This window comes from Theropithecus gelada, chromosome 19 (assembly GCF_003255815.1).
Source record: "Theropithecus gelada isolate Dixy chromosome 19, Tgel_1.0, whole genome shotgun sequence".
Taxonomy (NCBI): domain Eukaryota; kingdom Metazoa; phylum Chordata; class Mammalia; order Primates; family Cercopithecidae; genus Theropithecus; species Theropithecus gelada.
In genome coordinates this window covers 26,142,407-26,152,923 of record NC_037687.1, presented here as the reverse complement: position 1 = coordinate 26,152,923, position 10,517 = coordinate 26,142,407, and the positions used below count along the sequence as shown (strand labels likewise).

The 10,517-nt window shown below is 50.7% G+C and overlaps 1 protein-coding gene across 4 annotated transcripts in view; it reads right to left on the bottom strand.

The window, feature by feature from the left end:
• The window catches only part of RUVBL2 (RuvB like AAA ATPase 2), a 23,076-nt gene extending 12,597 nt beyond the window's left edge, over nt 1-10,479 (bottom strand). For 2 of the 4 annotated variants that reach the window (XM_025369296.1, XM_025369292.1), the window contains exons 1-3: nt 10,002-10,479; nt 4,017-4,071; nt 335-390 (exon numbers count right to left, since the gene is read on the bottom strand). Coding sequence is in view for 1 of the 4 variants with exons in the window: in XM_025369292.1 (XP_025225077.1) it covers nt 335-390; nt 4,017-4,071; nt 10,002-10,013 (123 nt within the window). In the remaining 3 variants the exon portion in view is untranslated. The remainder of the gene's footprint in view (nt 1-334; nt 391-4,016; nt 4,072-10,001) is intronic. The other 2 variants (XM_025369294.1, XM_025369295.1) reach the window with 2 other exon arrangements.
• Between the last annotated feature and the right edge of the window lie 38 nt (nt 10,480-10,517).

The following is a 10,517-nucleotide window of genomic DNA, read 5'->3' as shown; positions in this document are numbered from 1 at the left end:
AGCTGGGATTACAGGCATGCACCACCACGTCTGGCTAATTTTTGTATTTTTTGTAGAGACGGGGTTTCACCATGTTGGCCAGGCTGGTCTTGAACTCTGACCTCAGGTGATCCACCCACCTGGACCTCCCAAAGTGCTGAGATTACAGGCACAAGCCACCACACCCGGCCTAACCAATTCTTTAGTACCAAGAAAACCCACGTGTGGCTGAAGTTTATGGATATGTAGCCAAAGGTCCAGAAGACCGTAACATAGTTCCCACACTCCCCAGGGCCCTGAGTACCCACCGCCCAAGACCTTCATGGAGAGGCCCTCCCAGCCTCCTCTGTTCTACCTGCCGAGGCTCCAAAGCATCGTCCAGCCCCAGTCCCCGGATGTGGGAGTGGGCACCTATATGAAGGGAAAGAACAAAGGCTCAGTTACTAGCCAGCTTGCTGCACGTGTGGCCTGACCCCTCTGAGCCCTGGTTTCCTTCTTTGTCAAAGGGGTGGGTGGGAGTAGGGAGTAAGGGGTTGGGGGAATGAAGGGGCACAAGGGAAGGATATCCCAAATTGACACCTCCCTAGCAAGATGGCTGAAGGTGGTAAATGCTCAATGAACTGGAGCTGCTCTGAGGATGCATCCTAGTTAAACGAAAGTCACTGAGACCTGATTAAGCACATAATCATACCAAGAACTAACCATAAGGGCTAATGATCACAATTAGTTCGTGTTTATGGCTTACACAGCACCCACATGTTCTCAGTTTATTCCATATAACCCTGCAAAAAAAGAGCCCTGGCCGGGGCTTGGGGCGGTGGCTCACGCCTGTAATCCCAGCACTTTGGGAGGCCAAGGCAGGCAGATCACTGGAGGTCAGGAGTTCAAGACCAGCCTGGCCAACATGGTGAAACTCCGTCCCTCTTAAAAATACAAAAATTAGCCAGGCGTGGTGGCAGATGACTATAATCCCAGCTTCTCAGAAGGGTGAGGCAGGGGAATTGCTTGAACCTGGGAGGCGGAGGTTGCAGTGAGCCAAGATTGTGGCACTGCACTCCAGCCTGGGCGACAGAGCAAGACCTGTCTCAATAAAACAAAATAAAATGAAACAAGAGTCCTGGCTGCTATCACCCTGAAAGCACTTCTGGGTATCAAAATGGCAAAAGTCCCAGGACCTACTGATATGAATGGGGAGGGAGCTCAGACAGGTTAGGTCCCAAGCCCCAGCCACACAGCCAGCAAGAGGGGAAGATGGGATTCCAATGCTTTACATTAGATGAGGGTTAAGCAAACCTCAGCCTGCAGGTCAGCCACCTGTTTTTGCAAATAAAATTTTACTGGAGCTGGGCGTGGTGGCTCATGCCTATCATTCCAGCACTTTGGGAGGCAGAGGCAAGCAGATCACCTGAGGTCAGGAGTTTGAGACTAGCCTGGTCAACATGGTGAAACTCCATCTCTACTAAAAAATGCAAAAATTAGCCTGGCATGGTGGCATGCACCTGTAGTCTCAGGTACTTGGGAGGCTGAGGCACTAGAGTCGCTTAAACCTGGGAGGTGGAGGTTGTAGTGAGCTGAGATCGCCCCACTGCACTCCAGCCCGGGCAACACAGTGAGACTCCATCTCAAAAACAAAACAAAACAAAACAAACAAAAAAAACCCAACCAAAAAATCTTTGTATTGGAACACTGCCATGCCATTTCATTTATATACTGTCTGGGGCTGCCTTCGCACTGCAAGAGGAGAGTTGAGTAGTTTCAACGAGGAAAGATTTACCATCTGACACTTTAAGATTTGCTGACACCAGTGCTTGACTATGAGCACCCCAAGGGTGGCTCCTGGGTGCAGCTAGTCTCTACTGGGTCCTCAGCTCCCAGGCAGTGCTTGGCTGTTCTTTTCTTTTTTTTTAATTTTTAAAATTTTTTATTGTTTTTTTCTGAGAGAGGGTCTCACTTTGTCACCCAGGCTGCAGTGCAGTGGTGCAGTCACATCTCACCACAGCCTGAACCTCCTTGGTTCAAGCAGTTCTCACAAGTAGCTGGGACTCAGGCACGTACCACCATCCTCAGCTAATTATTTTATTTTATTTTTATTTTTAGAGACAGGGTCATGTGACTATGTGACTCAGGCTGGTCTTAAACTCCTGATTCAAGCAGTCCTCCTGCCTCTGCCTCTCAAAGTGTTGGGATTACAGGCATGACCCATCGTGCCCGGCCATACTTGGCACTTTTTGTTTGTTTTTGAGATGGAGTCTCACTTTGTCACCTAAGCTGGAGTGCAGTGGCACGGTATTGGCTCACTGCAACCTCTGCCTCCCAGGTTCAAGCCATCCTCCCTAGTAGCTGGGATTACAGGCATGCACTACCATGCCTGGCTAAGTTTTGTATTTTTAGTAGAGACAGGGTTTCACCATGTTGGCCAGGCTGGTCTCAAACTCCTGACTTCAGGTGATTCACCTGCCTTGGCCTCCCAAAGTGCTGGGATTACAGGTATGAGACACCGCACCCAGCCTCAGCACTTTTATTTATTTATTTATTTATTTATTTATTTATTTAGAGACAGAGTTTCACTCTTGTCACCCAGGCTGGAATGCAATGGCATGATCTTGGCTCACTGCAACCTCTGCCTCCCAGTTCAAGGGATTCTCCTGCCTCAGCCTCTGAGCAGCTGGGATTACAGGTGCACGCCACCACGCCCAGCAAAAGTTCATATTTTTAATAGACATGAGGTTTCACCATGTTGGCTAGGCTGGTCTCAAACTCCTGACCTCAGGTAATCCACTGGTCTCGGCCTCCCAAAGTGCTGGAATTACAGGTGTGAGCCGCTGTGCTCAGCACCCTGGTACTTTTAATAGATGAAACAGTGTTGGCACACAGCCCCGAAGTGTTTTCCTTTTTTTTTTTTTTTTTTTTTTTTTTTGAGACAGAGTCTCGCTCTGCCGCCCAGGCTGGAGTGCAGTGGCCGGATCTCAGCTCACTGCAAGCTCCGCCTCCTGGGTTTACGCCATTCTCTTGCCTCAGCCTCCCCAGTAGCTGGGACTACAGGCGCCCGCCACCTCGCCCAGCTAGTTTTTTGTATTTTTTAGTAGAGACGGGGTTTCACCGTGTTAGCCAGGATGGTCTCGATCTCCTGACCTCGTGATCCGCCCATCTCGGCCTCCCAAAGTGCTGGGATTACAGGCTTGAGCCACCGCGCCCGGCCCCCCGAAGTGTTTTCTATCAACTACTTTATTGAATCTTACATTAACTGATGAGGTGAACTATCTTGCAGATTAGGAAACTGAGGCACAGAGAGGAACTAGTCCCTGGCCACATGGTGGAAAAGTGGCAGAGCTAAGCTTCAGGAATCCAGCACTGGGCTTCTAAAACCCATGTTCACAGCCAGGAGCCCTTACTGCCTTTCTCGGAGGCCCTGGATGAGTGAGTGTGCTGCATGAATGAACGCGGTTTCTCCCCTGCCGGTAAAGCTCTTTGTGAGAGCGCACCCTGCTGGCCTCACTGCGCCTCAACTTCCTGCTCTGTGAGCCGGGGCCAGTGATTCCGCTGTTCTGAAAATTCAGCTAACAGTTGTAATATGCACCTCATGGGGTTACTGCAAAGGTTCCACAGGACGCAAACTTGTGCATTCAATGGTTATCTCTTGATCATCTGCTCTGTCAGGTCCTGTGCTAGGGACACAGCTAAGAACGAGACAGACCCGGTCCCTGCCCTCAGGGAACTCACCCCACAGTGTGTACTGGGTATACGAGGCCAAACCCAGTAAAGCACCCAGTAAATATCTATGACCTCCAGGCAAATACACCCGGGAACCCCACCAGGATAGCCAAGCTAGCAGCCTGGTCCCCACTGCATCATCTGACCCACCTCTGGAACTGAGGCTCCTCCTCCCCCAGTAGACAGAGGGAGTGGGGGAACAGTAGTCGGGGGCAGTTGGTGTGCAGGCCACCTCCCTCTCCATCTTAGGGGTCCTCAATAGGTTTGCTCAATCAGGGCATATGGCAGGCAGGGCTTAGCTCCTATTCCTGACCCAACTTACTCACCGATTCGCTCAATCCTTGTCACATCACGGATCTCCGGGACTTTGGTTGTGGCTGTCTGGGGGTGCAAGAAGATATGTCAGAGGACAAGTGTGGTCCCAGCTTTCACCAACCGCTCCTCTGTCCCTCCCATGAGATGGTCCTTTCCACTCCTTCCCCTCACAGGTAGGCGATGGGTCACGTGCCAGTCACCCCCACCCCTCTTGCCTGTTGCAGCCTAATGGCTGCTTGGTGGAGCCCCAGGAAGACAAGGACTGTCTGTCTCATCCACAGCTCGGTCCTCAGGGTCCAGCACATATTTGGTTATTTGGTGAAAGAATTAAGTCCTCCCTGTTTCTTTCTTTCTTTCTTTCTTTTTTTTTTTTTTGAGACAAAGTCTCACTCTGTAACCAGGCTGGAGTGCAATGGCCCAACCTCGGCTCACTGCAACCTCTGCCTCCTGGGTTCAAGCAGTTCTCTGCCTCAGCCTCCTGAGTAGCTGGGATTACAGGTGCGTGTCAACACACCTGGCTAATTTTTGTATTTTTAGTAGAGATGGGTTTTTGCCATGTTGGCCAGGCTGGTCTCAAACTCCTGGCCTAAAGTGATATGCCAGCCTTGGCTTCCCAGAGGGCTGGGATTATGGGCATGAGCCACTATGCCTGTCCAAGTCCTCCCTGTTTCTTTATTTTATTTTATTTTTTGAGATGGAGTCTGCTCTGTCACCCAGGTTGGAGTGCAGTGGCCCGATCTCAGCTCACTGCAACCTCTGCCTCCTGGGTTTAAGCGATTCTCCTGCCTCAGCCTCCTGAGTAGCTGGGACTACCAGTGCACACCACCACACCTGGCTAATTTTTCTTGTATTTTTAATAGAGATGGGGTTTCGCCATGTTGGCCAGGCTGGTCTCGAACTCCTGACCTCAAGTGATCTGCCCGCCACGTCCTCCCAAAGTGCTGGGATTACAGGTGTGAACCACCGTGCCCTGACAAGTCCTCCCCATTTCTAATAACTGTGAGCTCCATAAGGACAGACACCAATGAGGAGCAGGCATGAAGCTGGACATGGTCTGGCCCCTGCTAATTTCCCAGCATCCCTTGTACCAGACGGCCCCAGTTCTCAACCACCAGGCCTCGCACATGCTGGCCCCAGTCCAGACTGCTCTCCCTGCTTTCTCACTGAATTAGATCAAGTGCTGCCCCCTAGGGGAGGCCCTTTCTGACCACCACCCCTGCCACGCTAGTTCTAGGACCTCTAGACATTCAGACAGTTCAAAGTCCTGACCCGGAGCCTAATCTCCCGGTGTGATCTCACATTCCTAAGGGAGATGGATGGATCAACATTCTCAGCTCCAGTGGACATGAGTCCCATGAAGGGCACAGCCTGTGTCTCTCTTGTTCACCTCGGGACTCAATGTCTGTGGTTTGCATAAGTGATACTCTAAAGTGTTGAGCTCATTCAACAAGAATATACTGAGGCCTCCCATGTTGACAGTTCTCCAAAGAGAGAAGCCAGCTACCACGCCTTCTCACATGGGGGAGGGAGGTGAGTAAACACCACCTGGGACAATTCAGGAGCCCCTCTGGAGGTCCACACAAAACATGGACACAAGTATTCACAGCAGCACTATTCACAACAGCCAACAGGTAGAAACAACCCACATGTCCATCAGCTGATGAATGGCGAACTAAAACGTGGTCTATTTGTGCAACGGAATATTATTCAGTCATAAAAAGGAATGGAGTTCTTTTTTTTTTATTTTGAGACAGAGTCTCAGTCTATCACCCAGGCTGGAGTGCAATGGCACAATCTTGGCTCACTACCACCTCCGCTTCCTAGGTTCAAGCGATTCTCCTGCCTCAGCCTCCCGAGCAGCTGGGATTACAGGCGCCTGACACCACACCTGGCTAATTTGTTTTTTTGTATTTTTTAGTAGAGATGGGGTTTTACCATGTTGGCCAGGCTGGTCTTGATCTCCTGACTTCAGGTGATCCACCAGCCTTGGCGCCCCAACATGTTGGGATTACATGTGTGAGCCACCACTCCTGGCCAGGAATGGAGTTCTAATACATGCTACAACGTGGATGAACTTTGAAAACGTTATGCTAACTGAAAGATGCCACACACGAAAGACACATATTGTATGTGGCTATATGAAGTAGCCACAATAGGCAAATCCATATACACAGAAAGACTAGTGGCTGCCTAGAACTGAAGACGGGAGGTATGGGAGGATTAGCAGTGACAGGTAAGTAGCATGGCATTTCTTTTTGGGGTGATGACAATGTTCTAAAATTGACTGTGGAAATGGCTGCACAACTGTGAATATGCTAGAAAACACTGAGCTGTATACTTTAAATGGGTGAATTATGTAGTATGTGAATTCTATCTCAATAAAGCTATTAAGAAAAAAAACAACAGGCTGGGCGTAGTGGCTCCCACCTGTAATACCAGCACTTTGGAAGGCTGAGGCAGGCAAATCACTTAAGGTCAGGGGTTCAAGACCAGCCTGGCCAACATGGTGAAACCCTGTCACTACTAAAAATACAAAAATTAGGCCAGGCACGGTGGCTCACACCTGTAATCCCAGCACTTTGGGAGGTCAAGGCAGGTGGATCACTTGAGGTCAGGAGTTTGAGACCAGTCTGGGCAATATGAAACCCAGTCTACATTAAAAATACAAAAAATTAGCCAGGCGTGGTGGCGGGTGCCTGTAATCCCAGCTACTCGGGAGGCTGAGGCAGGAGAATGGCGTGAACCCGGGAGGCGGAGCTTGCAGTGAGCTGAGATCCGGCCACTGCACTCCAGCCTGGGTGACAAAGCGAGACTCCGTCTCAAAAAAAAAAAAAAAAAAAAAAAAAAGACCAGCCTGGCCAACATGGTGAAACCCTGTCACTACTAAAAATACAAAAATTAGGCCAGGCACGGTGGCTCACACCTGTAATCCCAGCACTTTGGGAGGTCAAGGCAGGTGGATCACTTGAGGTCAGGAGTTTGAGACCAGTCTGGGCAATATGAAACCCAGTCTACATTAAAAATACAAAAAATTAGCCAGGCGTGGTGGCGGGTCCCTGTAATCCCAGCTACTCGGGAGGCTGAGGCAGGAGAATTGCTTGAACCCAGGAGGAGAAGGTTGTAGTGAGCACAGATCGCACCACTACACTCCAGACTGGGTGACAGAGCAAGACCCTATCACTAACACATGCACACACACACAGATACAAAAATTAGCTGGGCGTGGTGCACCTGTAGTCCCAGCTACTCAGGAGGCTGAGGCAGGAGGATCATTTGAACCTGGGAGGCAGAGGCTGCAGGGAGCCAAGATCACACCACTGCACTACACCTGGGAGACAGAGTGAGACTCTGTCTTGAAAAAAAGCAAAACAAAAAAACAATCCTGGATGCTAGATCTTTGCATGTCTATAACATTATTTTCTGACACTTCGGAACAGTTCACAATTTCTTTTTTTTTTTTTGAGATGGAGTCTCGCTCTGTCACCCAGACCGGAGTGCAGTGGCCGGCTCTCAGCTCACTGCAAGCTCCGCCTCCTGGGTTTACGCCATTCTCCTGCCTCAGCCTCCCGAGGAATAGTTTATAATTTCTAATGAGGAAAAGGAAGCCTAAGAAGCCAGCACGCTAACCTAGGCCACCTATCCCCAACTCTCCTTCCTTCCCACAGGTTTGTGTGTTTTGTTTTGTTTTGTTTTTTTTGAGACAAGATCTCATTCTGTCACCCAGGCTGGACTGCCGTGGCCTCTACCTCCCAGGCTCAAGCAATCTTCCCACCTCAGCCTCCCAAGTAGTTGAGACTACAGGTGAGTCCCACCACACTTGGCTAATTTTCTTTTTTCTTTCTTTCTTTCTTTTTTTTTTTTTTTGAGACAGAGCCTCACTTTGTCACCCAGGCTAGGTCGACCCAGTGGCACGATCTTGGCTCACTGCAACCTTTGCCTCCCGGGTTCAAGCAATTCTCCTGCCTCAGCCTCCAGAGTAGCTGGGACTACAGGCATGTGCCACCACGCCCGGCTAATTTTTTTTTGTATTTTTAGTAGAGATGGGGTTTCACCATATTGGCCAGGCTGCTCTCAAACTCCCGACCTCGTGACCTGCCCGCCTCAGCCTCCCAAAGTGCTAAGATTACAGGTGTGAGCCACCACACCCGGCCTAATTTTCTTTTTTTTTTTTTTTTTTTTGTAGAGACAGGGTTTCACTATGTTGCCAAGACTTGTCTTAAATTCCTGGGCTCAAGCAATCCTTCTATCTCGGCCTCCCAAAGTGTGGGATTACAGGCGTGAGCCACTGTGCTCAGCCCACAGATCTTTCTTTTCTTCTTCCACCGGAGAGGACATGCAGTTATCTAGCCCAGAGGAAGCCTCCTCCCTCTGGAGCCAATCGTTTAGACTTTCTGGCCATCAATGGTCACAAGCTTTCCCTCTCACTGTGTGAACCTTCCCACCTACTGTCTCCTATAGAAAGCTGGAACCCAGGAACATAGGACATTACCCCCAGACTACAACCAGAAGACTAAGCATCCCCACCCCACAAAAAAGACATGAATCCAGGAATCCCAAATTTAGCTCTGTCAACATAAACAGGCCCCTTACCAAGGACTGTCTCCTACAAAGACTTTCTCTTTCACTGTAAGTCTCTCCAAAACCTTGCTGCCCACTGGCCCCATGAAAACCAAGATCATTTCAAAACTCAGTACCCACCATCCCCTCATACTTCCAATACTTTCTCCACGGAAGTTCTGGTCATAGCCTTCCTCTTCTACTTCCCTATCCACCTCCTCCTCCTCCTTGCCCTGGTGACAGCAACAGACTCAAATCTCACCCTCAGCTACCAGCAACTTTCTCTCCCTCCCTTCCTCCATCTTGACTGGGCTCATCATGGAAACTGAGGCACCTGGAAGCCCAGCCCAGTCCCTAAGTTCAAGTCACATCATCTTTTTCTTTTTTTTTGGAACAGAGTCTCACTTTGTCGCCCAGGCTGGAGTGCAGTGGCACCATCTGGGTTCACTGCAAGCTCCGCCTCCTGGGTTCACGCCATTCTCCTGCCTCAGCCTCCCAAGTAGCTGGGACTACAGGCGTCCGCCACCACGCCTGGCTAATTTTTTGTATTTTTAGCAGACACAGGGTTTCACCGTGTTAGTCAGGATGGTCTCGATCTCCTGACCTAGTGATCCGCCCGCCTGGGCCTCCCAAAGTGCTGGGATTACAGGCTTGAGCCACCGCGCCCGGCCAAAATCACTTCTTTATTCGGGTATTTCTTGAGCAGGTGCCAGGCCGTTTCCTGGCCCCTACTTCATTCACGCGCATTCATTCATTCAAATATTCAAGTGATAATTCATTGAGCATTTACACCGAGACATAGCCCGTGTGAAATACTGGAAATATGAAAATGGCCAAAACGGTCGCATGACAAGATCCCGATTTCTGGGTCCCTAATCTTTTAGTCCTCTCCAAGAAGACTCTTGTTCCTCGACAATTTCTTCCCACTAAAGATTCACTAGGCGCCCTCGCGCTCTCAGACACACAGGACAGGTACCCGCCTGTGCTTCCAGCTTGGAACTCAAGTGCCATTAGCACCACTAACAATCCAAGGCTCCCAAATGGCTCGAAGCGCAAGGTCCTACAATATTCCTCATCACACTGGCGCCAAGGACTGCGGAACCGGCCGTTGCGCCAAGAGGATTTTGAAAGTTGGAGTTCCTATAGCATGATGGGGCAGACCTGAGATTCCGGGATCCCAGCCCCTTCTTTATTTCACTCCCTCAGACCCAGGAGCCCTGGTACCCAGCTCCCTCCTTCCCTCAGATCCAGAAAATCCATCCCCCATGTCCCCTTGTCCCCCAGATCTGGGAGGCTGAGCTTCCTCCTCCTTCAGACCCAGGAGTCTGGACCCCCAGATCCCTCCTCCCTCAGACCCAGGAGTGAGGGCCTCCAGCATCCCCCTCTCTCAAACTCGAGACTGCGAGCTCGCTCCTCACCATCCATGCACCCACACTTACCACGGTTGCCATGATGCTCACCAACCGCCAGTGTCCTAGCGGAAACGGAAACGCGCGAGGAGCGAGATGTTCTGGCTCCTCTAGGCTAGCTGGTTCTCCAAAGATCTCGATGGTTCCTCATAAATATGTAAATCTTGTGGGGGCGTGACGGGACTTTAGGTCCCGCCCTCCGACAAGGGCTGCGCTGGAAGACGGGTGTCCGGAACTCCTGGGTCCATTCCCGATGCCTCCTGGCTCCTCCTCCTTTTGCTCAGCCCCACCACCGCCCCGCTCAGGCTGATTGCAAAATTCTTAGCTGTTCTTTGAGTAACCACACGTCCTCCACGCTCCTTTCCTCTTTATCCCACCCTCCTCCCCCCCCCACCACTTTGAGGCCTCCAGCTTCAGATTGACAGAGCTGAAGGCCAATCGTTTCCGTAGAGCGCAGCGGCAAGCTCCGCCCCCTGGAGCTCTCAGGGTCGAGGCGGGGCCGGGACACAGCGACTCCAACCCGTTCCACCAATGAGGACACGCGGA